The following is a 25,096-nucleotide window of genomic DNA, read 5'->3' as shown; positions in this document are numbered from 1 at the left end:
GCGCCCCGGCTGGCCAGGAGGAGGCAGTATAGAGACCAGTTCCTTTCCCCTCCATCAGGCGCCCCGGCTGGCCAGGGGGAGGCCGTTTAGAGACCAGGATTACCACATGTTTTTTGTGAGGGTACCTGCCCTAGTGCATGGGCTCCCAAAGTGTGGTCCGGGGACCTTCTAGCTGTGAGGCGACAGCACTACCGACTGTGCCACCGTGATCCCGCAATTGTTTTTTCTTATGAGTTGAGTTTGTGTGAAGAGGTCACCACTATTCTGAAATGTATTCTTATAATTGTCATTTCTTCCAAGAGTAGTCAAGTGTTTTGATTGATTGATTGAAATATTTATTAACAGTTTGTAAAATGTACAGTACATTTTAAGCACAAACTCAATACAAAGACTGTTAACTGTGAGTGGACGACCCAATTAAGCATTACACTTGTTTACAACAGGGTCCACATTGTTCAATTCATCAAAACATTTAGAGACATACAAACATTTAGAGACATACAAATAGACATTTCTATGTAGCTAAAGAACAGAACAGGAATTCATCATGTGAGTGTAATGTGAATGAGTGTAATGTGTAATATGATTGCATTAAACGACGTTAAACTCACTTTGCCACTCGATTTGTCATTCACTTTATGCATGCGCATACACTCTATTAGTACATTTCAACAAACATTGAACTAAAATAGAAACAAACATTAAACCTGTATAATGTGTGCTATAAAGTTGAGAGAATATTTGCGTAAACATGACATGTTACAGTAATTCACTTTCATCCCATTTTCAAATGTGTACATTTAACGTTGCCTATGTATGCACTGTACATGTGAGCTTTGTCATCAGATTGTGCTTTTGTAATAAAAAAATAAACTAACATTTTACGATTTTACCTCATTTTGTTTTGAATCAAAACTCAAAATGCTCGCATTAATCAGTTATATGATTTAGATAGAAGTGTGAGGTTGCCCTCTACTGTCTGTTCAGGGTACTTCATCTCTGCTCATATATGAACCCACTCTGTTGTATAATTATTAATTATACTCACAGTTACAAATTAATTAATTGATTCTACATTCTCTAATTGTGTGTAGACTTCTTAATGTAGATGTTTAACAATTAATTTAACAATAATCTAACTCTCTCGTACTATATAACCAAATGGAAATGGACCCGTATGGTTTTCATTTTACACAAGTTAACTACATTTACCAAGATGCATTGCGGTCCCTGAAAGCGGAAACCAAACCAACCACAACATCCGGGTTCAGAGTTGAATGAGGAACAGTAACAACATGTGTTTTTTACACAGTGTGTGTGTGCGTGGCTTTTACAGTACGGCGTGATTTAAATATATTTTATAACTGTTTTTATAGGATTTAATTCATCCATTTTATATCAAGTCAATTAATCCATGATGTCTGTGAAGAACAAGTTAATGTTTTTAATCCACAAACATCTGAAAGACAGCGGTTTACACCAGGCTGCTCAACGAGTCTACAAGACCCTACAAGACCCTCTGGTAACTATAACTATATTATTATTATTATTATTATTATTATTATTATATTAAACATCTGAAAGACAGCGGTTTACACCAGGCTGCTCACAGTCTACAAGCAGCTACAAGACTCTGCGCAGTACAGTACAGTACAGTACAGTACAGTACAGTACAGTACAGTACAGTACAGTACAGTACAGTACAGTACAGGGGCAGCGGTGGCCGAACGGTTTGCGGAGCGGTCTTGATATCGGAAGGTCGCTAGTTCGTATCCCCGGACCGGCACGTTAAAATTACCACCGCTGAAGTGCCCTTGAGCAAGGCATTGAACCCCTACCATGAAATGTGCTATGAGCAGGGCCTGGCTGTAAACAAGTTCTTGAGCTTAGTCCAGTTACCCTGGGTAAACATAGTACCTTTCCTTTAGTCCAGTTACCCTGGGTAAACATAGCACCTTTCCTTTCCTTAGTCCAGTTACCCTGGGTAAACATAGTACCTTTCCTTTCCTTAGTCCAGTTACCCTGGGTAAACATAGTACTTTTCCTTTCCTTAGTCCAGTTACCCTGGGTAAACATAGTACCACAAGATTCGATACACCATGCACCAAGATACCCATGTACCTGTCTAAATACTTCCTTAATGTTAACTAAGTCCACACCCACAACACCAGAGGGAGTGCAACTAACCATGTACAACCCAGATTCGGCACAAACAAGGGTCTAAATTATTTTCGCTCCGATGCCACCAAAATGTGGAACGCCCTACCAACAGTCATTAAGACATGTGAATCCCTTGACTCCTTCAAAACCGCTCTCAAAGGGCACCTACGGACGGCTGCAATTCGAAACTGGCCCCCGTAAAATCTGAATCCCCCCACCGCCCCCCCCCCCCCCCCTTTCCCCTCACTGTATATGTATCTTTTCCCTTTTTGCTTCCTTTATGATGAATTCCTGTTCTGTTCTTTAACTACATAGAAGTGTCTATTTGTACGTCTCTAATTGTTTTGATGAATTGAACAATGTGGACCCTGTTGTAAACAAGTGTAATGCTTAATTGGGTCGTCCACTCACAGTTAACAGTCTCTGTATTGAGTTTGTGCTTGAAATGTACTGTAATTCTGCAAACTGTTAATAGATATTTCAATCAATCAATCAAACCTTTCCTCTGGTGACTACTATCAACTTTATAGTCATTTATAGATCTTTGATCAGCTGTAAACCTCATGATTCTTTTAGGAATAGTTATAACTTATTTATTGTTTAATGCACGACGGTGTCGCTCGGCGAAAATAGCAGATCTGCAAGTATGAGGTTAAGATTGTGCAGCAGAACGAGCAGAGTTCAGGTTTCCATGAATCTACTTACAGATCTGTGATGTTGTCTTTGATTGATTGATTGAAATATTTATTAACAGTTTGCAGAATTACAGTACATTTCAAGCACAAACTTCAAGCTCAATACAAAGACTGTTAACTGTGAGTGGACGACCCAATAAAGCATTACACTTGTTCAATTCATCAAAACATTTAGAGACGTACAAATAGACACTTCTATGTAGTTAAAGAACAGAACAGGAATTCATCATAAAGGAGGTAAAAAGGGAAAAGAAACATATACAGTGAGGGGTTGTACATGGACTCCCTCTGGTGTCTGGAGGTAAAAAGGGAAAAGAAACATATACAGTGAGGGGTTGTACATGGACTCCCTCTGGTGTCTTGTTCCATGTTGTTATAATCTGCAACAAGCGACAACTGCTGGTTGGCTTACTATCTTTCGGTGAGCGACAGTCACAGGCGTCGTTTCATAAATGCAACAGGTGTGTGTGTGTGTGTGTGTGTGTGTGTGTGTGTGTGTGTGTGTGTGTCAAATGTCCCCATGTGTTGCATAAAATGCATGATAAATAGACGTTGGTCCTCATTATGTTACACTTTAGCTATTGAAAAATAACAGATCTACAAGCTCTTAGCGTGGCACCAAGTGCCGTGCTACGAGCTTGTAGGTCTGCTATTTTTGAAGAATTGTGAAAATGTGGTGCAACTCTTTTAATATTTATTCTTTCAGGGACAAAGATTTTAACTCAAATCTTTGCTTAAGTTCTGGGGGAGTCCCTGGAACAACATATTTTCAATTACATATAATCTTGGGGGTCCTTGACATGAAAATGTTTGAGAACGACTGACATAGAAACATAGGGTTTAACCCTGTGAGAACGACTGACATAGAAACATGGGGTTTAACCCTGTGAGAACCACTGACATAGAAAACATGGGTTTGTCAGAAAACTGTCAGGATTTAGAAGCGATTTGTAGAATCGTTCCTAGGTCAAAATGGTTTAAACTTGTAGTAACTAAGACCAACATACATAACTGTTGTATTTTACTGTAGTAACTAAGATCAACATACATAACTGTTGTATTTTACTGTAGTAACTAAGACCAACATACATAACTGTTGTATTTTACTGTAGTAACTAAGACCAACATACATAACTGTTGTATTTTACTGTAGTAACTAAGACCAACATACATAACTGTTGTATTTTACTGTAGTAACTAAGACCAACATACATAACTGTTGTATTTTACTGTAGTAACTAAGATCAACATACATAACTGTTGTATTTTACTGTAGTAACTAAGATCAACATACATAACTGTTGTATTTTACTGTAGTAACTAAGACCAACATACATAACTGTTGTATTTTACTGTAGTAACTAAGACCAACATACATAACTGTTGTATTTTACTGTAGTAACTAAGACCAACATACATAACTGTTGTATTTTACTGTAGTAACTAAGATCAACATACATAACTGTTGTATTTTACTGTAGTAACTAAGACCAACATACATAACTGTTGTATTTTACTGTAGTAACTAAGACCAACATACATAACTGTTGTATTTTACTGTAGTAACTAAGACCAACATACATAACTGTTGTATTTTACTGTAGTAACTAAGACCAACATACATAACTGTTGTATTTTACTGTAGTAACTAAGACCAACATACATAACTGTTGTATTTTACTGTAGTAACTAAGATCAACATACATAACTGTTGTATTTTACTGTAGTAACTAAGACCAACATACATAACTGTTGTTTTTTACTGTAGTAACTAAGACCAACATACATAACTGTTGTATTTTACTGTAGTAACTAAGACCAACATACATAACTGTTGTATTTTACTGTAGTAACTAAGACCAACATACATAACTGTTGTATTTTACTGTAGTAACTAAGACCAACATACATAACTGTTGTATTTTACTGTAGTAACTAAGACCAACATACATAACTGTTGTATTTTACTGTAGTAACTAAGACCAACATACATAACTGTTGTATTTTACTGTAGTAACTAAGACCAACATACATAACTGTTGTATTTTACTGTAGTAACTAAGACCAACATACATAACTGTTGTATTTTACTGTAGTAACTAAGATCAACATACATAACTGTTGTATTTTACTGTAGTAACTAAGACCAACATACATAACTGTTGTATTTTACTGTAGTAACTAAGATCAACATACATAACTGTTGTATTTTACTGTAGTAACTAAGACCAACATACATAACTGTTGTATTTTACTGTAGTAACTAAGACCAACATACATAACTGTTGTATTTTACTGTAGTAACTAAGATCAACATACATAACTGTTGTATTTTACTGTAGTAACTAAGACCAACATACATAACTGTTGTATTTTACTGTAGTAACTAAGATCAACATACATAACTGTTGTATTTTACTGTAGTAACTAAGACCAACATACATAACTGTTGTATTTTACTGTAGTAACTAAGACCAACATACATAACTGTTGTATTTTACTGTAGTAACTAAGACCAACATACATAACTGTTGTATTTTACTGTAGTAACTAAGTCCAACATACATAACTGTTGTATTTTACTGTAGTAACTAAGACCAACATACATAACTGTTGTATTTTACTGTAGTAACTAAGACCAACATACATAACTGTTGTATTTTACTGTAGTAACTAAGACCAACATACATAACTGTTGTATTTTACTGTAGTAACTAAGACCAACATACATAACTGTTGTATTTTACTGTAGTAACTAAGACCAACATACATAACTGTTGTATTTTACTGTAGTAACTAAGACCAACATACATAACTGTTGTATTTTACTGTAGTAACTAAGATCAACATACATAACTGTTGTATTTTACTGTAGTAACTAAGACCAACATACATAACTGTTGTATTTTACTGTAGTAACTAAGACCAACATACATAACTGTTGTATTTTACTGTAGTAACTAAGACCAACATACATAACTGTTGTATTTTACTGTAGTAACTAAGACCAACATACATAACTGTTGTATTTTACTGTAGTAACTAAGTCCAACATACATAACTGTTGTATTTTACTGTAGTAACTAAGACCAACATACATAACTGTTGTATTTTACTGTAGTAACTAAGACCAACATACATAACTGTTGTATTTTACTGTAGTAACTAAGACCAACATACATAACTGTTGTATTTTACTGTAGTAACTAAGACCAACATACATAACTGTTGTATTTTACTGTAGTAACTAAGACCAACATACATAACTGTTGTATTTTACTGTAGTAACTAAGACCAACATACATAACTGTTGTATTTTACTGTAGTAACTAAGACCAACATACATAACTGTTGTATTTTACTGTAGTAACTAAGACCAACATACATAACTGTTGTATTTTACTGTAGTAACTAAGACCAACATACATAACTGTTGTATTTTACTGTAGTAACTAAGACCAACATACATAACTGTTGTATTTTACTGTAGTAACTAAGACCAACATACATAACTGTTGTATTTTACTGTAGTAACTAAGACCAACATACATAACTGTTGTATTTTACTGTAGTAACTAAGACCAACATACATAACTGTTGTTTTTTTACGTGTGTTTTCATTGTTTTTCATTTCTTTAGGATGAACCGGAGACGTCAACATCTTTACTGGACATTTATACTTCATGGTTAGAGTGAGTATATTTACATTTATACTTCATGGTTAGAGTGAGTATTTACATTTATACTTCATGGTTACGTGTTTCAACTCAAATCTTTGCTTCTGAGGGGTTCCTGGAACTACATATTTTCAGATGGGGGGGGGGGGGGGGTGGTCGGCGGCCAAATACAGATAATCTTTGGGGTCCTTGACATGAAATATTGAGCTCCACTGATGTAGAAACATAGTATTTCAGAAAACTGTCATTTAAAAAACAATGTCACGTCAGGCCTAAATGGGTTAACCTTTAACCATTTAGACCTGGTCTAACCCTATACCTAGTTTTACCTTACATGTTTGACCCTTACGGAGCTGTGTGTGTGGCTGGGTGCGTCTGAGCACGGAAACAGCATGGTTGTTTTTCACCACCTGTGTGCAACCTAACACACACACACACACACACACACACACACACACACACACACACACACACACACACACACACACACACACACACACACACACACACAATTTACAATGTAGGCATTTAGCAGACGCTCTTAATCCAGAGCGACTTACATTAAGCAAGAACAAAAAAAGCATGGGAATACATCACATAAAAACATTTATCATGAAACATGCGTAAGCTAAGAAAGTAACAGTGGAATATCTATATAATGAAACTATACATATAAACTATACATATATACTACTATGCTATACATATGTACTATGACGTGCTATGACTATATACAATGCAATTATAGTGCTGTCTACATAACATGCTATAAGTCTGTATCAGATGCTATCTAAGGCTACAGAAATGCTATCTAAGGGGGTGGGGTAAGTGCTATGGGCCATGATGGAGTCTGAAAAGGTGGGTTTTCAGACTACGGCGGAAGACACACACACACACACACACACACACACACACACACACACACACACACACACACACACACGCACATATTAACTGTATATGGTGATTTTGGGTGTGCCAGACCAGTACAGTACAGTACAGTACAGTACAGTAGAGGGACCACCACACGGTAAAGGTCTCCACACACACCGGGTGCGAATCGGAATCGGAGGCGTTTCTCCATCGGTTTAAACCACCTTTACTCTGTCATTTCTCAACCGTTTCGGACGCGGGGCGGCTCGCCAGAATCGGGCCGGCACCCTGGGTGTGTTCCTGTGGGTCTGGAAACCCCCCCCCCCCCACACACCTGCTTCATTACTGTGTGCTTTCTGTTCCCTCGTCAGTAAGCCTGGAAATGTGGAACCGGATCCAGACAGCAGCCCGGAGCGGAGCTCTGATTCTGAAGAGACTCAACCAGCGGTCGTCAATGGACCTGGTAATGAAATATACTATGCTATGCTATGCTATGCTATGCTATGCTATGCTATGCTATGCTATGCTATGATCCTATAGTTTACTGTCTCTCTGCATTCTATGATCCCATAGTTTACTGTCTCTCTGCATTCTATGATCCTATAGTTTACTGTCTCTCTGCATTCTATGATCCTATAGTTTACTGTCTCTCTGCATTCTATGATCCTATAGTTTACTGTCTCTCTGCATTCTATGATCCTATAGTTTACTGTCTCTCTGCATTCTATGATCCTATAGTTTACTGTCTCTCTGCATTCTATGATCCTATAGTTTACTGTCTCTCTGCATTCTATGATCCTATAGTTTACTGTCTCTCTGCATTCTATGATCCTATAGTTTACTGTCTCTCTGCATTCTGTGATCCTATAGTTTACTGTCTCTCTGCATTCTATGATCCTATAGTTTACTGTCTCTCTGCATTCTATGATCCTATAGTTTACTGTCTCTCTGCATTCTGTGATCCTATAGTTTACTGAGACGCTACACTGTCTCCCTACATGGTAATTGTAAATTGTCTCATAATGTTCTCTGTTCAGTTTCCCTTCAGGGTCAAAGTTCTGGAAGCGATGATGACAGCCAGAGTCTCCTCCCTCAGGTTAGTCTCCTCCCACCTGCCCCTGGCAGCTAAATAAATCACTAAGGGTTGCCCACCTGCCCCTGGCAGCTAAATAAAACACTAAGGGTTGCCCACCTGCCCCTGGCAGCTAAATAAAACACTAAGGGTTGCCCACCTGCCCCTGGCAGCTAAATAAAACACTAAGGGTCGCCCACCTGCCCCTGGCAGCTAAATAAAACACTAAGAGTTGCCCACCTGCCCCTGGCAGCTAAATAAAACACTAAGGGTTGCCCACCTGCCCCCTGGCAGCTAAATAAAACACTAAGGGTTGCCCACCTGCCCCCTGGCAGCTAAATAAAACACTAAGGGTTGCCCACCTGCCCCTGGCAGCTAAATAAAACACTAAGGGTTGCCCACCTGCCCCTGGCAGCTAAATAAAACAATAAGGGTTGCCCACCTGCCCCTGGCAGCTAAATAAAACACTAAGGGTTGCCCACCTGCCCCTGGCAGCTAAATAAAACACTAAGGGTTGCCCACCTGCCCCTGGCAGCTAAATAAAACACTAAGGGTTGCCCACCTGCCCCTGGCAGCAAAATAAAACACTAAGGGTTGCCCACCTGCCCCTGGCAGCTAAATAAAACACTAAGGGTTGCCCACCTGCCCCTGGCAGCTAAATAAAACACTAAGGGTTGCCCACCTGCCCCTGGCAGCTAAATAAAACACTAAGGGTTGCCCACCTGCCCCTGGCAGCTAAATAAAACACTAAGGGTTGCCCACCTGCCCCTGGCAGCTAAATAAAACACTCAGGAACAAGAACAAGTGTCTCTGAGACCCCGACCTTTTTGTTGCCTTACGCATATGTTTGTGCTGCTGTTGAGAGTGTAGGTTTCATTTCTCTCATAGGCTCAGGTAGCATATGACATCACTGAGCGACCTGTATCCTTGTCTCTCATTGGCTCAGGTAGCATATGACATCACTGAGAAACCTGTATCCCTGTCTCTCATAGGCTCAGGTAGCCAAGAAGGGTGCAGCTCCCCGGCCCAAGCCCCAGAACCCTGGAGCAAAGCCCCGGACCCCCGGAGCAAAGCCCCGGACCCCCAAACCTAAACCCCTTCCACCAGCCCCCACCGAGGACTCCAGTGACACTGCGTCTGACAGCGAAGAGGAGGTAATATTATTATTGTCTCCACCAGGCTGAAGGCATGAGGAGAGAGTATGTTTTATTGTCTCCACCAGGCTGAAGGCATGGGGAGAGAGTATGTTTTATTGTCTCCACCATGAAGGCATGGGGAGAGAGTATGTTTTATTGTCTCCACCAGGCTGAAGGCATGAGGAGAGAGTATGTTTTATTGTCTCCACCAGGCTGAAGGCATGGGGAGAGAGTATGTTTTATTGTCTCCACCAGGCTGAAGGCATGGGGAGAGAGTATGTTTTATTGTCTCCACCATGAAGGCATGGGGAGAGAGTATGTTTTATTGTCTCCACCAGGCTGAAGGCATGGGGAGAGAGTATGTTTTATTGTCTCCACCATGAAGGCATGGGGAGAGAGTATGTTTTATTGTCTCCACCAGGCTGAAGGCATGAGGAGAGAGTATGTTTTATTGTCTCCACCAGGCTGAAGGCATGAGGAGAGAGTATGTTTTATTGTCTCCACCAGGCTGAAGGCATGAGGAGAGAGTATGTTTTATTGTCTCCACCATGAAGGCATGGGGAGAGAGTATGTTTTATTGTCTCCACCATGAAGGCATGGGGAGAGAGTATGTTTTATTGTCTCCACCAGGCCGAAGGCATGGGGAGAGAGTATGTTTTATTGTCTCCACCAGGCCGAAGGCATGGGGAGAGACTATGTTTTATTGTCTCCACCATGAAGGCATGGGGAGAGAGTATGTTTTATTGTCTCCACCATGAAGGCATGGGGAGAGAGTATGTTTTATTGTCTCCACCATGAAGGCATGGAGAGAGAGTATGTTTTAACAATTTAAGTGAAATCTTTCACAGGCTTTCCTACTAGTTCCAGGAATATATCCCACCCTTTTCACATAGTCCTGTTATAGCGCCACCAACAGGTGGATTTGTGCAAAACACATTTTTGGAACAAAATGCCACAAATCATCCAATTGCCATCCAAGGCGTAAGAAGAAATGTCACCCTTTTCACATTGTCCTATTATAGCGCCACCAGGAGGCCACAACCTGCCCTGCCCTGGTGGAGACCTGTCCTATTATAGCGCCACCAGGAGGCCACAACCTGCCCTGCCCTGGTGGAGACCTGTCCTGTTATAGCGCCACCAGGAGGCCACAACCTGACCTGCCCTGGTGGAGACCTGTCCTATTATAGCGCCACCAGGAGGCCACAGCCTGACCTGCCCTGGTGGAGACCTGTCCTATTATAGCGCCACCAGGAGGCCACAGCCTGCCCTGCCCTGGTGGAGACCTGTGCCCCGAGGGGCACATCATTCTTACACACGTTGATATGTAAACACTCTCTGATCTGTAATGTGTAATGTACTGTGTCTGTGTCTGTTAGGATACACCATCGCCTCCAAAAGCCACGCCCACAAAAGCCAACGTGGGCGTGGCCAAACAGACGAGCAGCCAAACGCCCGAGAAACACGACGTCACCAAGAAGAAGGTACACACACACACACACACACACACACACACACACACACACACACACACACACACACACAGCTACTGCTGTTGCCCTGCGACGTCCCCTTATCGTTCACTATTCAATTATTTTACTTGTCTATAAAGCTCTCAAAGGTCTCACACCTTCCTACCTACATGACTGCCTGCCTAAATATGTCCCAAACCGCCCCCTAAGGTCTTCCACTGCTGGCCTGCTCGCTTTGCCTAAAAAAATGGCAACTAACAAAATACGGGGAAGCAGCTTTTTGCTTCTACGGGCCGTCGGCATGGAACAAGCTCCCACTGTACCTTCGTCAGGCAGCCTCTGTAGACATTTTTAAAGCTCAGCTCAAGACCCACTTCTACAACATTGCCTTTAATTTATCTTTTATTTTTCGTTATTCATGTCCTCACTGTACTGCATTACTTCTTGTTTTTTAATGTCGTTGCCTTGCTTTTCTTTTATTCTCCATTGTTCTGTAAAGCACTTTGAGCTGCATTTCATGTCATGAAAGGTGCTATACAAATAAAGTTTTATTATTATTATTATTATTATTATTATTAAACTCACCCCACACACACACAGCTGACATAGTGGACTACTGAATCATCTAGTGTTTACTTTTCACAGTAGGTTTTCACTCTCGAGTCATTTCTGACCGGGAACCCATTTTGGTGTCGGCATCATGTTATGCTTTAGCTATTGAAAAATAGCAGATCTACAAGCTCGTATCGCGCCACCGAGTGGCGCGATACGAGCTTGTAGGTCTGCTATTTTTTGAAAAATCGAAGAACGACTGACATTTTTTAGAATCTGATCTCAGGTCAAAATGGGTTAATCAGACCAGTGTGTGTCCAGTGGAAACCTCGTATGAATCTGATCTCAGGTCAGAATGGGTTAAGAAAACATGCGGAACTCGATAAATGTCTTTTCACGCAGACTTCATTTCTCTCGACTAGACAGATGAATGTCAAAGGTCAACTAAAATAACCTTTCTTTGTTTTCTTCATATGGTCTGTGGCGACTAAAAGGAAGACTAAAATAAACTCTTTGTTTTAGGCGACTAAAAGGAAGAAGACTGAAGACAAAACCGACGGCGGTGGAACGCCAGTCAAACAGGCCAAGACCATATTCACCGCGGAGCAGTTGCAGGTATTGTGTGGTTTTATCCCATTTCTGATATAAACATTTTCTTGCTAATGTTTGCTGTTTATTTTCCTATTTTGTATTGAGTGGTGTAAGAGTGACATCTCGTGGCAGTAGTGGTCACGCGTCTTTGCACATGTGTGGACTGGAGATGGCAGTGAGAAGGATGATGGACATTGTTGTTGACGGGTGTTGTGGACCTGTCGATTACCTACTGTAGCTGAAACTAGTTGAAACTGACTGAAAATAATGTGTGAGTTTAACGCCAGTCATATTCATATTCATATTCATACAGGTCTGCTATTTTATTTAACTCGTGATCAGAGCTTCCGTTGCTCCAGACTGTACGACGGAAGCATTTATATTTGACTCGTGATCAGAGCTTCCGTTGCTCCAGACTGTACGACGGAAGCATTTATATTTTACTCGTGATCAGAGCTTCCGTTGCTCCAGACTGTACGACAAAATAATTTATATTTTACTCATGATCAGAGCTTCCGTTGCTCCAGACTGTACGACGGAAGCATTTATATTTGACTCATGATCAGAGCTTCCGTTGCTCCAGACTGTATGATGGAAGCATTTATATATTACTCATGATCAGAGCTTCCGTTGCTCCAGACTGTACGACGGAAGCATTTATATTTTACTCATGATCAGAGCTTCCGTTGCTCCAGACTGTATGATGGAAGCATTTATATTTGACTCATGATCAGAGCTTCCGTTGCTCCAGACTGTATGATGGAAGCATTTATATTTTACTCGTGATCAGAGCTTCCGTTGCTCCAGACTGTATGACGGAAGCATTTATATTTGACTCATGATCAGAGCTTCCGTTGCTCCAGACTGTACGACGGAAGCATTTATATTTGACTCATGATCAGAGCTTCCGTTGCTCCAGACTGTATGACGGAAGCATTTATATTTTACTGGTGATCAGAGCTTCCGTTGCTCCAGACTGTACGACGGAAGCATTTATATTTTACTGGTGATCAGAGCTTCCGTTGCCTTTTTCTTTCCTTTTTTTAATTGATGTTTTCAGTCCGGGTTGAGCGTACAATGTGTGCTAATTAGTGAGACCACTAATAACTTCTAGTCTAGAGTTTAAATGTGTGTGTGCGTGCGTGCGTGTGTGCGTGTGCGTGCGTGTGTGCGTGTGCGTGTGTGTGTGCGTGTGCGTGTGCGTGTGCGTGTGCGTGTGTGTGTGTGTGTGTGTGTGTGTGCGTGCGTGCAGGTGTTACAGAGTGTGTTTGAACAGAACAACCATCCTCATCCGCGGTCCAGGAACGCGTACCAGGAAGTGGCCGCTGAGCTGGAGCTTGACCTCCTACCTGTACAGGTACGCTCATTAGATACAGTACCTGTACAGTACCAGGTACAGGTACCTACTGTATGTACAGGTACGCTCATTAGATACAGTACCTGTACAGTACCAGGTACAGGTACCTACTGTATGTACAGGTACGCTCATTAGATACAGTACCAGGTACAGGTACCTACTGTATGTACAGGTACGCTCATTAGATACAGTACCTGTACAGTACCAGGTACAGGTACCTACTGTATGTACAGGTACGCTCATTAGATACAGTTTGGAGTGTAATTAAAATAATCATAATAATTGTTACCTGTCTGTCTGGCATCAAATGTTGGATGAGTGAGAACTTTCTCAAGCTAAATGAGGATGAGACAGAAGTTCTCATAATCGGTTCTAGTGAGCAGAAAGAATCAATAATAAGCAGACTTGGCAACCTGACTGTAGAAAGTAACAGTACAGTAAAGAACCTGGGGGTTATTATTGATTCTGAATTGAATTTTAATTCACACATTAATCATGTTACCAAGATTGCCTTTTTTCACCTTAGAAATATTGCACGAATCAGAGCCTATTTGTCCTTGGACGATGCAAAAACGCTAATCCACGCCTTTGTTTTTTCTCGGCTTGATTACTGCAATGCACTTTTTTCAGGACTGCCTAAGAAAACAACTGACAGATTACAACTTGTCCAAAATGCAGCAGCCAGAGTTTTAACTAGAACTAAGATGAGAGAACATATTACTCCAGTTTTGGCTTCACTGCACTGGCTTCCGGTTGTTTTTAGGATTGATTTTTAAATTATTTAACTTGTCTATAAAGCTCTCAATGGTCTCGCACCTTCCTACCTACATGACTGCCTGCCTAAATATGTCCCAAACCGCCCCCTAAGGTCTTCCACCGCCGGCCTGCTCGCTTTGCCTAAAAAAATGGCAACAAAAAAATACGGGGAAGCAGCTTTTTGCTTCTACGGGCCGTCGTCATGGAACAAGCTCCCACTGTACCTTCGTCAGGCAGCCTCTGTAGACATTTTTAAAGCTCAGCTCAAGACCCACTTCTACAACATTGCTTTTAATTTATCTTTTATTTTTTGTTATTCATGTCCTCACTGTATTGCATTACTGCCTGTTTTTTAATGTCGTTGCCTTGCTTTTCTTTTATTCTCCATTGTTCTGTAAAGCACTTTGAGCTGCATTTCATGTCATGAAAGGTGCTATACAAATAAAGTTTTATTATTATTATTATTATTATTATTATTAATTATATAACACATTCCTAAAACACTCACATGGACACGCTCACTCACATACAGATATGACGGTTCTACACTTCCTACGTTCTGAATGTGTTTTAACTCTCTCCTCTCCAGAGATGGTTCAGGAGCGCTCGAGATCGCCAGTATAGGCTCATGAATCCCAGAAAGAGAGCCAAGAAACCTCCTGCACCCACCCCCGACCCCACCCCTGGGCCCGAGGGGGCAGCACCCTCCGCCCCCCCCCCACCCCCCAGGAAACCCAGGCCCAAGAAGATTCCATCCAAGGCAGATGAAACCCCGTCCTCCACAGCCTCCACGTCCTCTGCCCCCTCCCTACCCCCACCCACAACCAGCCCCAAACCCAGGAAGAAGAAAACCTCTGCACCCGAAGCCCCCACCCCCTCGCTACCCCCACCCACAGCACCCACAGCACCCACAACCACCCCCAAACCCAGGAAGATTAGGGCGAAGAAAACACCTCCAGAGAAAGAAAACGCCTCCACAACCAGCCCCCAAAAAACACCTGACACCCCCTCGCTACCCCCACCCACAACAACCACCCCCAAACCCAGGAAGATTAGGGCGAAGAAAACACCTGACACCCCCTCCCTACACCCACCCACAGCACCCACAGCACCCACAACCACCCCCAAAACACCTGACACCCCCTCCCTACCCCCACCCACAACACCCACAGCACCCACAACCACAACCACACCCAAACCCAGGAAGAGTAGGGCGAAGAAAACACCCGAAGCCCCCACCCCCTCGATACCCCCACCCACAGCACCCACAGCACCCACAACCACCCCCAAACCACCTGACGCCCCCTCCCTACCCCCACCCACAACACCCACAACCAACCCCAAACCCAGGAAGAGTAGGGCGAAGAAAACACCCGAAGCCCCCACCCCTGAACCAGCCCCCCTAGCCCCACCCTCCCCTGGAAGCCCCGCCCCCCTAGCCCCACCCACCCCTGGAAGCTCCGCCCCCCTGCTCCACCCGGACGGCGTGGGGGCGGGGCTAGGGGGTGACGAGACGACGAAGAGGAGGAAGAGGAAGAGGAAGACGGACGGCGGAGGAGAAACACCGACGCAGGAGACGAACGAGGAGACACCACAGAAGAAGAAGAAGGAGAAGAAGGAGAAGAAGAAGGAAACCATAGAAGAAGAACCTGTAATCTACACAGTGCAGGAGGAGACGAACCAACACACACCACAGAAGAAGAAGAAGAAGAAGAAGAAGATGAAGGAGGAGAAGAAAACCATAGAAGAAGAATGTATCAACAACAACACAGGGAAGGAGGAGGGGGCGGGGGCGGGGTCGGAGGTCACCGGTGGACAGACGGACCCTGAAGACCACACAACAAAACAGAAGAAGAAGAAGAAGAAGAAGAAGGAAACCGCAGAAGAAGAAGCTGCCAGCGTCTCTGTGGTTCCTGAGGAGAAGGAGAAGGAGAAGGAGGGGTCGGAGGTCAAAGAACCTGAAGACCACACGACAAGAGAGAAGAAGAAGAAGAAGAAGAAGAAGAAGAAGAGCGAGAAAGACGCAGAAGAAGTGGTGGATGTCTCCCCCCCGCTGAGTCCTCCAACACAGAAGAAGAAAAGTGAGCATGCGACATGTCGTTGAGCTTGTAGATCTGTGAACATGCAGTTCACTGTACACATTACACACTGTACACACACTGTACACAGTACAGTACAGTACAGTACAGTACAGTACAGTACAGTACAGTACAGTACAGTACAGTACAGTACAGTACAGTACAGTACAGTACAGTGCAGTACAGAGCAGTACAGTACAGTACAGTACAGTACAGTGTACACATTACAGTCCATTATGTTATTATTCTGATGTCTGTATTCATCTCTCTGTCCTGCAGAGAAACACACAGTGAACGAGTCAGAAGATCCACAAACAGAAACAACGGAACACACGCCCAAAAAGGTGACGTATGATTGGGCTATAGTTCCACACATTGGAACTATCCCATTGAGACAAAGCGGGGTGCTGTGGGCTATAGTTCCACACATTGGAACTATCGCATTGAGACATAGCGGGGTGCTGTGGGCTATAGTTCCAAACATTGGAACTATCCCATTGAGACAAAGCGGGGTGCTGTGGGCTATAGTTCCAAACATTGGAACTATCCCATTGAGACAAAGCGGGGTGCTATGGGCTATAGTTCCAAACATTGGAACTATCGCATTGAGACAAAGCGGGGTGCCTATGGGCTATAGTTTCAAACATTGGAACTATCCCATTGAGACAAAGCGGGGTGCTGTGGGCTATAGTTCCAAACATTGGAACTATCCCATTGAGACAAAGCGGGGTGCTGTGGGCTATAGTTCCACACATTGGAACTATCCCATTGAGACAAAGCGGGGTGCTATATGGGCTATAGTTTCAAACATTGGAACTATCGCATTGAGACAAAGCGGGGTGCTATGGGCTATAGTTCCAAACATTGGAACTATCCCATTGAGACAAAGCGGGTGCTATGGGCTATAGTTCCAAACATTGGAACTACGGACATGCAAATCCATGTTATTTCACTGTTTTAGTGTGAGACTACGGTTGGACGGTTTGGGACATTTTAAAACCCCCGGTTTACTTCCCAAAATAAAAAAAATAAAAATCGGTTTTACCGTTAATTTTTAACGTGGGCCAGCTGCCGCATCATGCGGTCTTAGACTGAGATGACAGCTCACAGCTGTTAAACCATTCTGACCTGAGATCAGATTCATACGAGGTTTCCGCCGGACACACACTGGTCTGATTAACCCATTCTGACCTGAGATCAGATTCTAAAAATGTCAGTCGTTCTTCGGTTTTTTTCAAAAATAGCAGACCTACAAGCTCGTATCGCGCCACTCGGTGGCGCGATATGAGCTTGTAGATCTGCTATTTTTCAATAGCTAAAGCACGACATGATGCCGACACCAAAATGGGTGCCCGGTCAGAATGCGTTAAGTCTAGTCAGTGTACAATAGTGCAAACTGTTAAGCAAGTAGCCTATATTCATTCAAGCTCACTCAAAATTAAACAAGTCAAGTTTTCAACAATTTCAAGTTTAAACAATTTCAAGTCAACAATTTCAGTGCAAACTTTGTAACAAGTAAAGTAGTATTAACCAACACATTTATAACAACAAAAGGTGACGTTTAGTGCAAGTAGTTGCAAGCAGCACATTTTTCACATTAAAATAATAAAACCGAAAGTAAAAGTCTCCCTATATAAAAACAAACGAAAAACAGTCGCTATTCTTCTTAGGCATTAGACATAGCGGGAGCCTCTCAGCCTACACAATGTGCTTACTAGTTACTATTCTGTCAGAGTAAGGTTTTTGGCCAAAAACACGAGCATTATCCACTTTCTCCGGCTTCAGGAGATCTCGTGTGGGGATCACGATATTGCCCGCAGTGCCAAAGACTCGTTCGGAGGCGGTACTCGTTGCACAGACACAGAGATATTTTTTCGCAACGCGTGACAGTAATGGTAAGCGGGTTGCATTGCTTTTCCACCACATAAGGGGGTCTTCGTCTCCGCATAGGACGCGTTCTCTCAAATAGCTAGCTAGCCATCTCCCGCTCTGCACTCTGCTCTGGGGTAGTCGCAGCAGACCGACATGTTGTTGGAGCAGAATGCCCAGCGACATTTCTTTCTTTTTGGGGGGAATGGGGGGCAGTGGTGCAGCAGCAGCACCAACCTCGTCCTCGATTTCAGCATCTTCCCCATAGCCCCATTCAATTCCCATTCAATTCAATGCAATTCATTGAGGGCTTATGGTAGCCAATAAGGAGGCTTTTGCTCAAAGTAACACCTGGACCTCTTTGGTGGGGACGTAACGACTACAAAGAAAGGGAAGAAAGCCTTTTAAGTATGGAATTCTCCTTTAACCACATGAACCCTCACCCCTATTCCATAAGGCCAACATTCAGAAAAATATGCTAACATTCATCAAAAATAGAATATCTACAGTACATGCAAGCTTGTCGATCGGCTATTTTCGCTATTCGACATACAACAAAAATAATAGGGTGAATAAAGTCTCTAATGTCCCCTTCATTACATAGAGGGCGCAGACCTTGGGGTTGTCGTAATAACCCTGAAAACAATCGCAATAATGTCATCATTACACAGCAGAGGATGTGTCGTACGTTCCAGTTCGAATAGCTGGAGCTCCAGGATACGGTCAATCGTCTTTTGTCGGGAACCCCAGCGGGTGATACACTCCTGTCGACATATAAATAAAAAATACACGAACACATAAGTCACGAAAATAACAACAAAAGTGAAAGGCATACGTTTGCTGGCCTACGCTACTTATTAACCCATTCTGACATGAGATCAGATTCATACGAGGTTTCCACTGGACACACACTGGTCTGATTAACCCATTCTGACCTGAAATCAGATTCTAGAAATGTCAGTCGCTCTTCGATTTTTCAAAAAATAGCAGACCTACAAGCTCGTATCGCGCCACTCGGTGGCGCGATATGAGCTTGTAGATCTGCTATTTTTCAATAGCTAAAGCATAACATGATGCTGACACCAAAATGGGTGCCCGGTCAGAATGGGTTAATGAACCATTAAATAAGAAAAATACGAGAATTGGGCTATATTGGCTTATTGGGCGGCTGGGCCTATATTTTTTAGTAGAGCTATCTTACCGTGAAGTGACGGTGATCTGGTAGGTCCATCTCCTGTTGTTTCCTGTGTCGGGCCTGCTGTCTGCGCCAGCTGTGAGAGAATGCAGTAGTGATTGAATGACAAACTGCAAGCGTGCGGTTCCACACTCCTTTTCTGTTGTGCCTGGAACTCACCTATGCTTTTTATGGCATAGGCAGCTCCCGGCAGGATCCGCCGGGGGAAAACTATGCGCAGCTGTGCGACATGAGACTAATTACTCTTAGAGCGACAGAGAGAGAGAGGAGTGTGTGTGTGTACATGTGTGCGTGTGTGTGTCAATTTAACAAAGGTGCAGACGATCAGAAATCAGCAGAGTGAGCAATGTTTGCGCTACTCTAAGCCGAATTGAAGTGGACTCGGACCCAGACTTTTTTTTTTCTCCCTGGAAATAAAAACGTCTGGGTTTCCGAGGCTACTGAGTTGGTGACAGCCAAGTTTAAGTTGTGTCCGAAACAGTTCAACCACTGCCATTCAAGTTTCACAATGGCTTTGTCTTTATGTTGCTGGCATTGTCCGTTGTTATTGCCACAAGGTTTTCATCCTCCAACCCCCAGTTTGCAAGTAAGTGCTGACCAGTGTGTGACCAGTGTGTGACCAGTGTGTGACCAGTGTGTGACCAGTGTGTGACCAGTGCTTCTGCGAGATTGTCAGCGACATATTATGGTGCCATGTTACGGCTGACCACATGTCAGTCGTCAGTGAATAAGAACTCTGATCCCGACACGAGCTTCTGCAGGTCCTCTCTCTCTCTTGATTGTACAGGGCAGGTACAGCCGTCTTTGAGAAATACCTTCTATCAGGCAACTCGTAACGTGGATCCAGTTTGCCCACCATGTTTCGGAACTCTTTTTTTTCGTCTACTGTGTTGAAAGACACCATTCCCTTCGCCAAGTAGTTGGTTACAGCTGCGGTGCATGTCTTCCACCTTCTACTGTCTCGACTGTATGGCGTTGTGTTTGGCAAAAGCAGCTGAGATTCCCGTCTGTCCAACAGCTGTTAGTCGGTGTTTTGCCCACGTTGGTTGCCGTGAGATTCAGCCTCTTGTAGGCCAGTGGGTGTTTACTTTTTAGATGCGCTTTTAACCCATTCTGACCGGGCACCCATTTTGGTGTCAGCATCATGTCATGCTTTAGCTATTTAAAAATAGCAGATCTACAAGCTCATATCGCGCCACCGAGTGGCGCGATACGAGCTTGTAGGTCTGCTATTTTTGAAAAATTGAAGAGCGACTGACATTTTTAGAATCTGATCTCAGGTCAGAATGGGTTAATCAGACCAGTGTGTGTCCAGTGGAAACCTCGCATGAATCTGATCTCAGGTCAGAATGGGTTCATCAGACCAGTGTGTGTCCAGTGGAAACCTCGTATGAATCTGATCTCAGGTCAGAATGGGTTAAGTGGGACGTGTTGCCGTCGGTAGCCTTAACTCTGCTCAAGCAGACCTTTGCATACTGGCCTGTCCAGGTCATCTGGGTCTCCGTCCGTGTTGGGCACAAAGCCAAACTGCTGCGTTTCGTTTTGAGACCAGGTCTCCGGCTGCTATTTGGCCCGTCGCCATTTTCTTGCATTCAGTGTGTTCTCTCTCTTCACCTGCGTGCGCTTTCTGCAGCGTCATAGAGGCGCTCCCGTAAACGGTAATCACGTGATTGACACGTTCACATGACGCAACGTACATGTCACGTGACACACGGTTTCTCGGTTTTGACGGATGAAACCTTAATGATATCATTGAAACGTATTAAAACCGCGAAACCGAAATACCGCACAACCTTATGTGAGACTATTCACTGATGTCTTCTCAGTTTGTGTGAAACTATAAACGGATGAATTACATTCCATATCTGTTTTGGTTCATGCCGATAATAGTATATCCACTCCCCCCTGTCAGGTGTAAAGGAGCAACTTGGACACTCAGGCATGAAGGAAGCATGAGTTCAAGTCCGTTGCTCTCCCCTTGTCCCCCATATATGGGGACTAGGTTGGTCTCCCCTTGTCCCCCATATATGGGGACTAGGTTGCTCTCCCCTTGTCCCCCATATATGGGGACTAGGTTGGTCTCCCCTTGTCCCCCATATATGGGGACTAGGTTGGTCTCCCCTTGTCCCCCATATATGGGGACTAGGTTGGTCTCCCCTTGTCCCCCATATATGGGGACTAGGTTGGTCTCCCCTTGTCCCCCATATATGGGGACTAGGTTGGTCTCCCCTTGTCCCCCATATATGGGGACTAGGTTGGTCTCCCCTTGTCCCCCATATATGGGGACTAGGTTGGTCTCCCCTTGTCCCCCATATATGGGGACTAGGTTGGTCTCCCCTTGTCCCCCATAGGTTGGTGGAGGGTGTGTAGAGCCCAGGATCACATTAGATGATTGACACAGGGGTGAAAAATGGGTTAGGAAAATATATATATATATATATATATATATATTAAAAAAAAGAAGATAATAGTATCTGTTGAGTTGATCATAATTATTGTTTTTTTGTCATTTATTTTTCTGCAGAAAAAGAAATCCTCCAAGAATAAAGACTTGTGATGGTGGTTGGACTGACGAGATTAAAACTCCATGAATGATCAAATGGTGCATTTTTATATAGCACCATTATACACACAGACACACACACACACACACACACACACACACACACACACACACACACACACACACACACACACACACACACACACACACACCGACGTCAGAGGAAACCATGCAAGGCACCGATCGACCTGCACATCAGCAGCAATCAGGGGTTCAGAGTCTTGCTCAAGGACACTTGGGACACTACCTCTGGGGGAGCCCCACAGGCATCGAACCGGGAACCTCGCCACATCCTGTGACTATAATATGAACTCTTTAAAGAGCTGGAAAACGGGATCACGCGAGGACGTTTTTAATGCGTTTCTATGAATGTTTTTACGACGCTCTTCCTCGTTGGAGGTGCCTGTGTCGACGTAGCGGTTTTATCGCTTTGTCTTCTGTGTCACAACCAGTGTTGATTTTTATTTCGTCGACTAAAACTGAAACTATGACAAAGAATGTTCGTCGACTACCTTTTCTTTCACTGACGAAAACGAAATGGAAACTGAATGTAAAACTAAGCTATGACGATTAAAACTAAGACTAGAATGTCAGGAAGGGACTAGTGGACAAGAGAGCCAGCATACAGTAAGTCATTTCACACTTGGCTGCATGCTGAGAATAGCAGATCTACAAGTTCACAACGTGTCGCGCTGCGACACGTTGTGAACTTGTAGATCTGCTATTTTCAGCATGTGTAAAATCAGTCATTGGAAACACGTCATTTATGACGGTATTTATTTTTTCAATCTGTCCTGTAATGGGGGAAGCAATGACATCATCATATTATAATGTTAGTGAGGGAAGGAATGACATCATCATAACATAATGGTAGTGAAGGAATGACATCATATTATTATTTATGATGGATGGAAGGAATGACATCATTAAATGAATGAAAGGTTCTGTGAATGACGTAATCCAGTTGGTGCCGACTGTATTTACTGTATTTACTTAGACCAGTAGATCACAAAGACCACATGACCCTAAAAATGTATAGTTTATGTATAAAGAAATAACTATGAAGGTTGTGTGAGCGACCCTTGTAGATCTGCTATTGTCACTAACGTATCACAAAAGAACGCTCCTCGTTCCAAGCTTTTAAATCTGTTATTTTCACCGTTCAACAGAGTGTATAGGGCTTTTAAATCTGTTATTTTCACCGTTCAACAGAGTGTATAGGGCTTTTAAATCTGTTATTTTCACCGTTCAACAGAGTGTATAGGGCTTTTAAATCTGTTATCACCGTTCAACAGAGTGTATAGAGCTTTTAAATCTGTTATTTTCACCGTTCAACAGAGTGTTAGGGCTTTTAAATCTGTTATTTTCACCGTTCAACAGAGTGTATAGGGCTTTTAAATCTGTTATCACCGTTCAACAGAGTGTATAGGGCTTTTAAATCTGTTATTATCACCGTTCAACAGAGTGTTAGGGCTTTTAAATCTGTTATTTTCACCATTCAACAGAGTGTTAGGGCTTTTAAATCTGTTATTTTCACCATTCAACAGAGTGTTAGGGCTTTTAAATCTGTTATTATCACCGTTCAACAGAGTGTTAGGGCTTTTAAATCTGTTATTTTCACCGTTCAACAGAGTGTTAGGGCTTTTAAATCTGTTATTTTCACCGTTCAACAGAGTGTTAGGGCTTTTAAATCTGTTATTTTCACCATTCAACAGAGTGTTAGGGCTTTTAAATCTGTTATCACCGTTCAACAGGGTCCATTTGGTTCCTTTTGTACACTCTCAGAGTTACAGAGTTAAAGGGTTCCTAACTTGGTTCCTAGGTCATTTAGCTGGGGACCCCCTGGAAATCCCTCAGGACCCCTGGGGGTCCCCGGACCGCCTGGAACTCCCTCTGATTTCATTATATTTCACAGTATGTAGAATGGGTACATTTCATTATATTTCACAGTATGTAGAATGGGTACATTTCATTGTATTTCACAGTATGTAGAATGGGTACATTTCATTATATTTCACAGTATGTAGAATGGGTACATTTCATTATATTTCACAGTATGTAGAATGGGTACATTTCATTGTATTTCACAGTATGTAGAATGGGTACATTTCATTATATTTCACAGTATGTAGAATGGGTACATTTCATTATATTTCACAGTATGTAGAATGGGTACATTTCATTATATTTCACAGTATGTAGAATGGGTACATTTCATTGTATTTCACAGTATGTAGAATGGGTACATTTCATTATATTTCACAGTATGTAGAATGGGTACATTTCATTATATTTCACAGTATGTAGAATGGGTACATTTCATTGTATTTCACAGTATGTAGAATGGGTACATTTCATTATATTTCACAGTATGTAGAATGGGTACATTTCATTGTATTTCACAGTATGTAGAATGGGTACATTTCATTATATTTCACAGTATGTAGAATGGGTACATTTCATTATATTTCACAGTATGTAGAATGGGTACATTTCATTATATTTCACAGTATGTAGAATGGGTACATTTCATTGTATTTCACAGTATGTAGAATGGGTACATTTCATTATATTTCACAGTATGTAGAATGGGTACATTTCATTATATTTCACAGTATGTAGAATGGGTACATTTCATTATATTTCACAGTATGTAGAATGGGTACATTTCATTGTATTTCACAGTATGTAGAATGGGTACATTTCATTATATTTCACAGTATGTAGAATGGGTACATTTCATTATATTTCACAGTATGTAGAATGGGTACATTTCATTGTATTTCACAGTATGTAGAATGGGTACATTTCATTATATTTCACAGTATGTAGAATGGGTACATTTCATTGTATTTCACAGTATGTAGAATGGGTACATTTCATTATATTTCACAGTATGTAGAATGGGTACATTTCATTATATTTCACAGTATGTAGAATGGGTACATTTCATTATATTTCACAGTATGTAGAATGGGTACATTTCATTGTATTTCACAGTATGTAGAATGGGTACATTTCATTATATTTCACAGTATGTAGAATGGGTACAT

At 42.2% G+C, this 25,096-nt stretch overlaps 1 protein-coding gene across 1 annotated transcript; it reads left to right on the top strand.

Annotated features, from left to right (window-relative positions):
- Window positions 1–1,285: 1,285 nt before the first annotated feature.
- Window positions 1,286–22,541, top strand: LOC310873867 (uncharacterized protein). Its single transcript, XM_083786422.1, has 11 exons — window positions 1,286–1,522; window positions 6,495–6,547; window positions 7,777–7,868; window positions 8,443–8,501; window positions 9,470–9,631; window positions 10,990–11,094; window positions 12,157–12,249; window positions 13,478–13,582; window positions 14,928–16,419; window positions 16,696–16,760; window positions 22,005–22,541. The coding sequence occupies exons 1-11, from the start codon at window positions 1,415–1,417 to the stop codon at window positions 22,035–22,037; spliced, it is 2,367 nt and encodes a 788-aa protein (XP_083642548.1). The 5' UTR covers window positions 1,286–1,414; the 3' UTR covers window positions 22,038–22,541.
- The last annotated feature ends 2,555 nt before the right edge of the window (window positions 22,542–25,096 follow it).

Source organism: Protomyctophum parallelum, assembly GCF_964188405.1.
Source record: "Protomyctophum parallelum genome assembly, chromosome: 16".
NCBI classification, from domain to species: Eukaryota; Metazoa; Chordata; class Actinopteri; order Myctophiformes; family Myctophidae; genus Protomyctophum; species Protomyctophum parallelum.
This window is presented reverse-complemented; position numbering and strand designations above follow the sequence as displayed.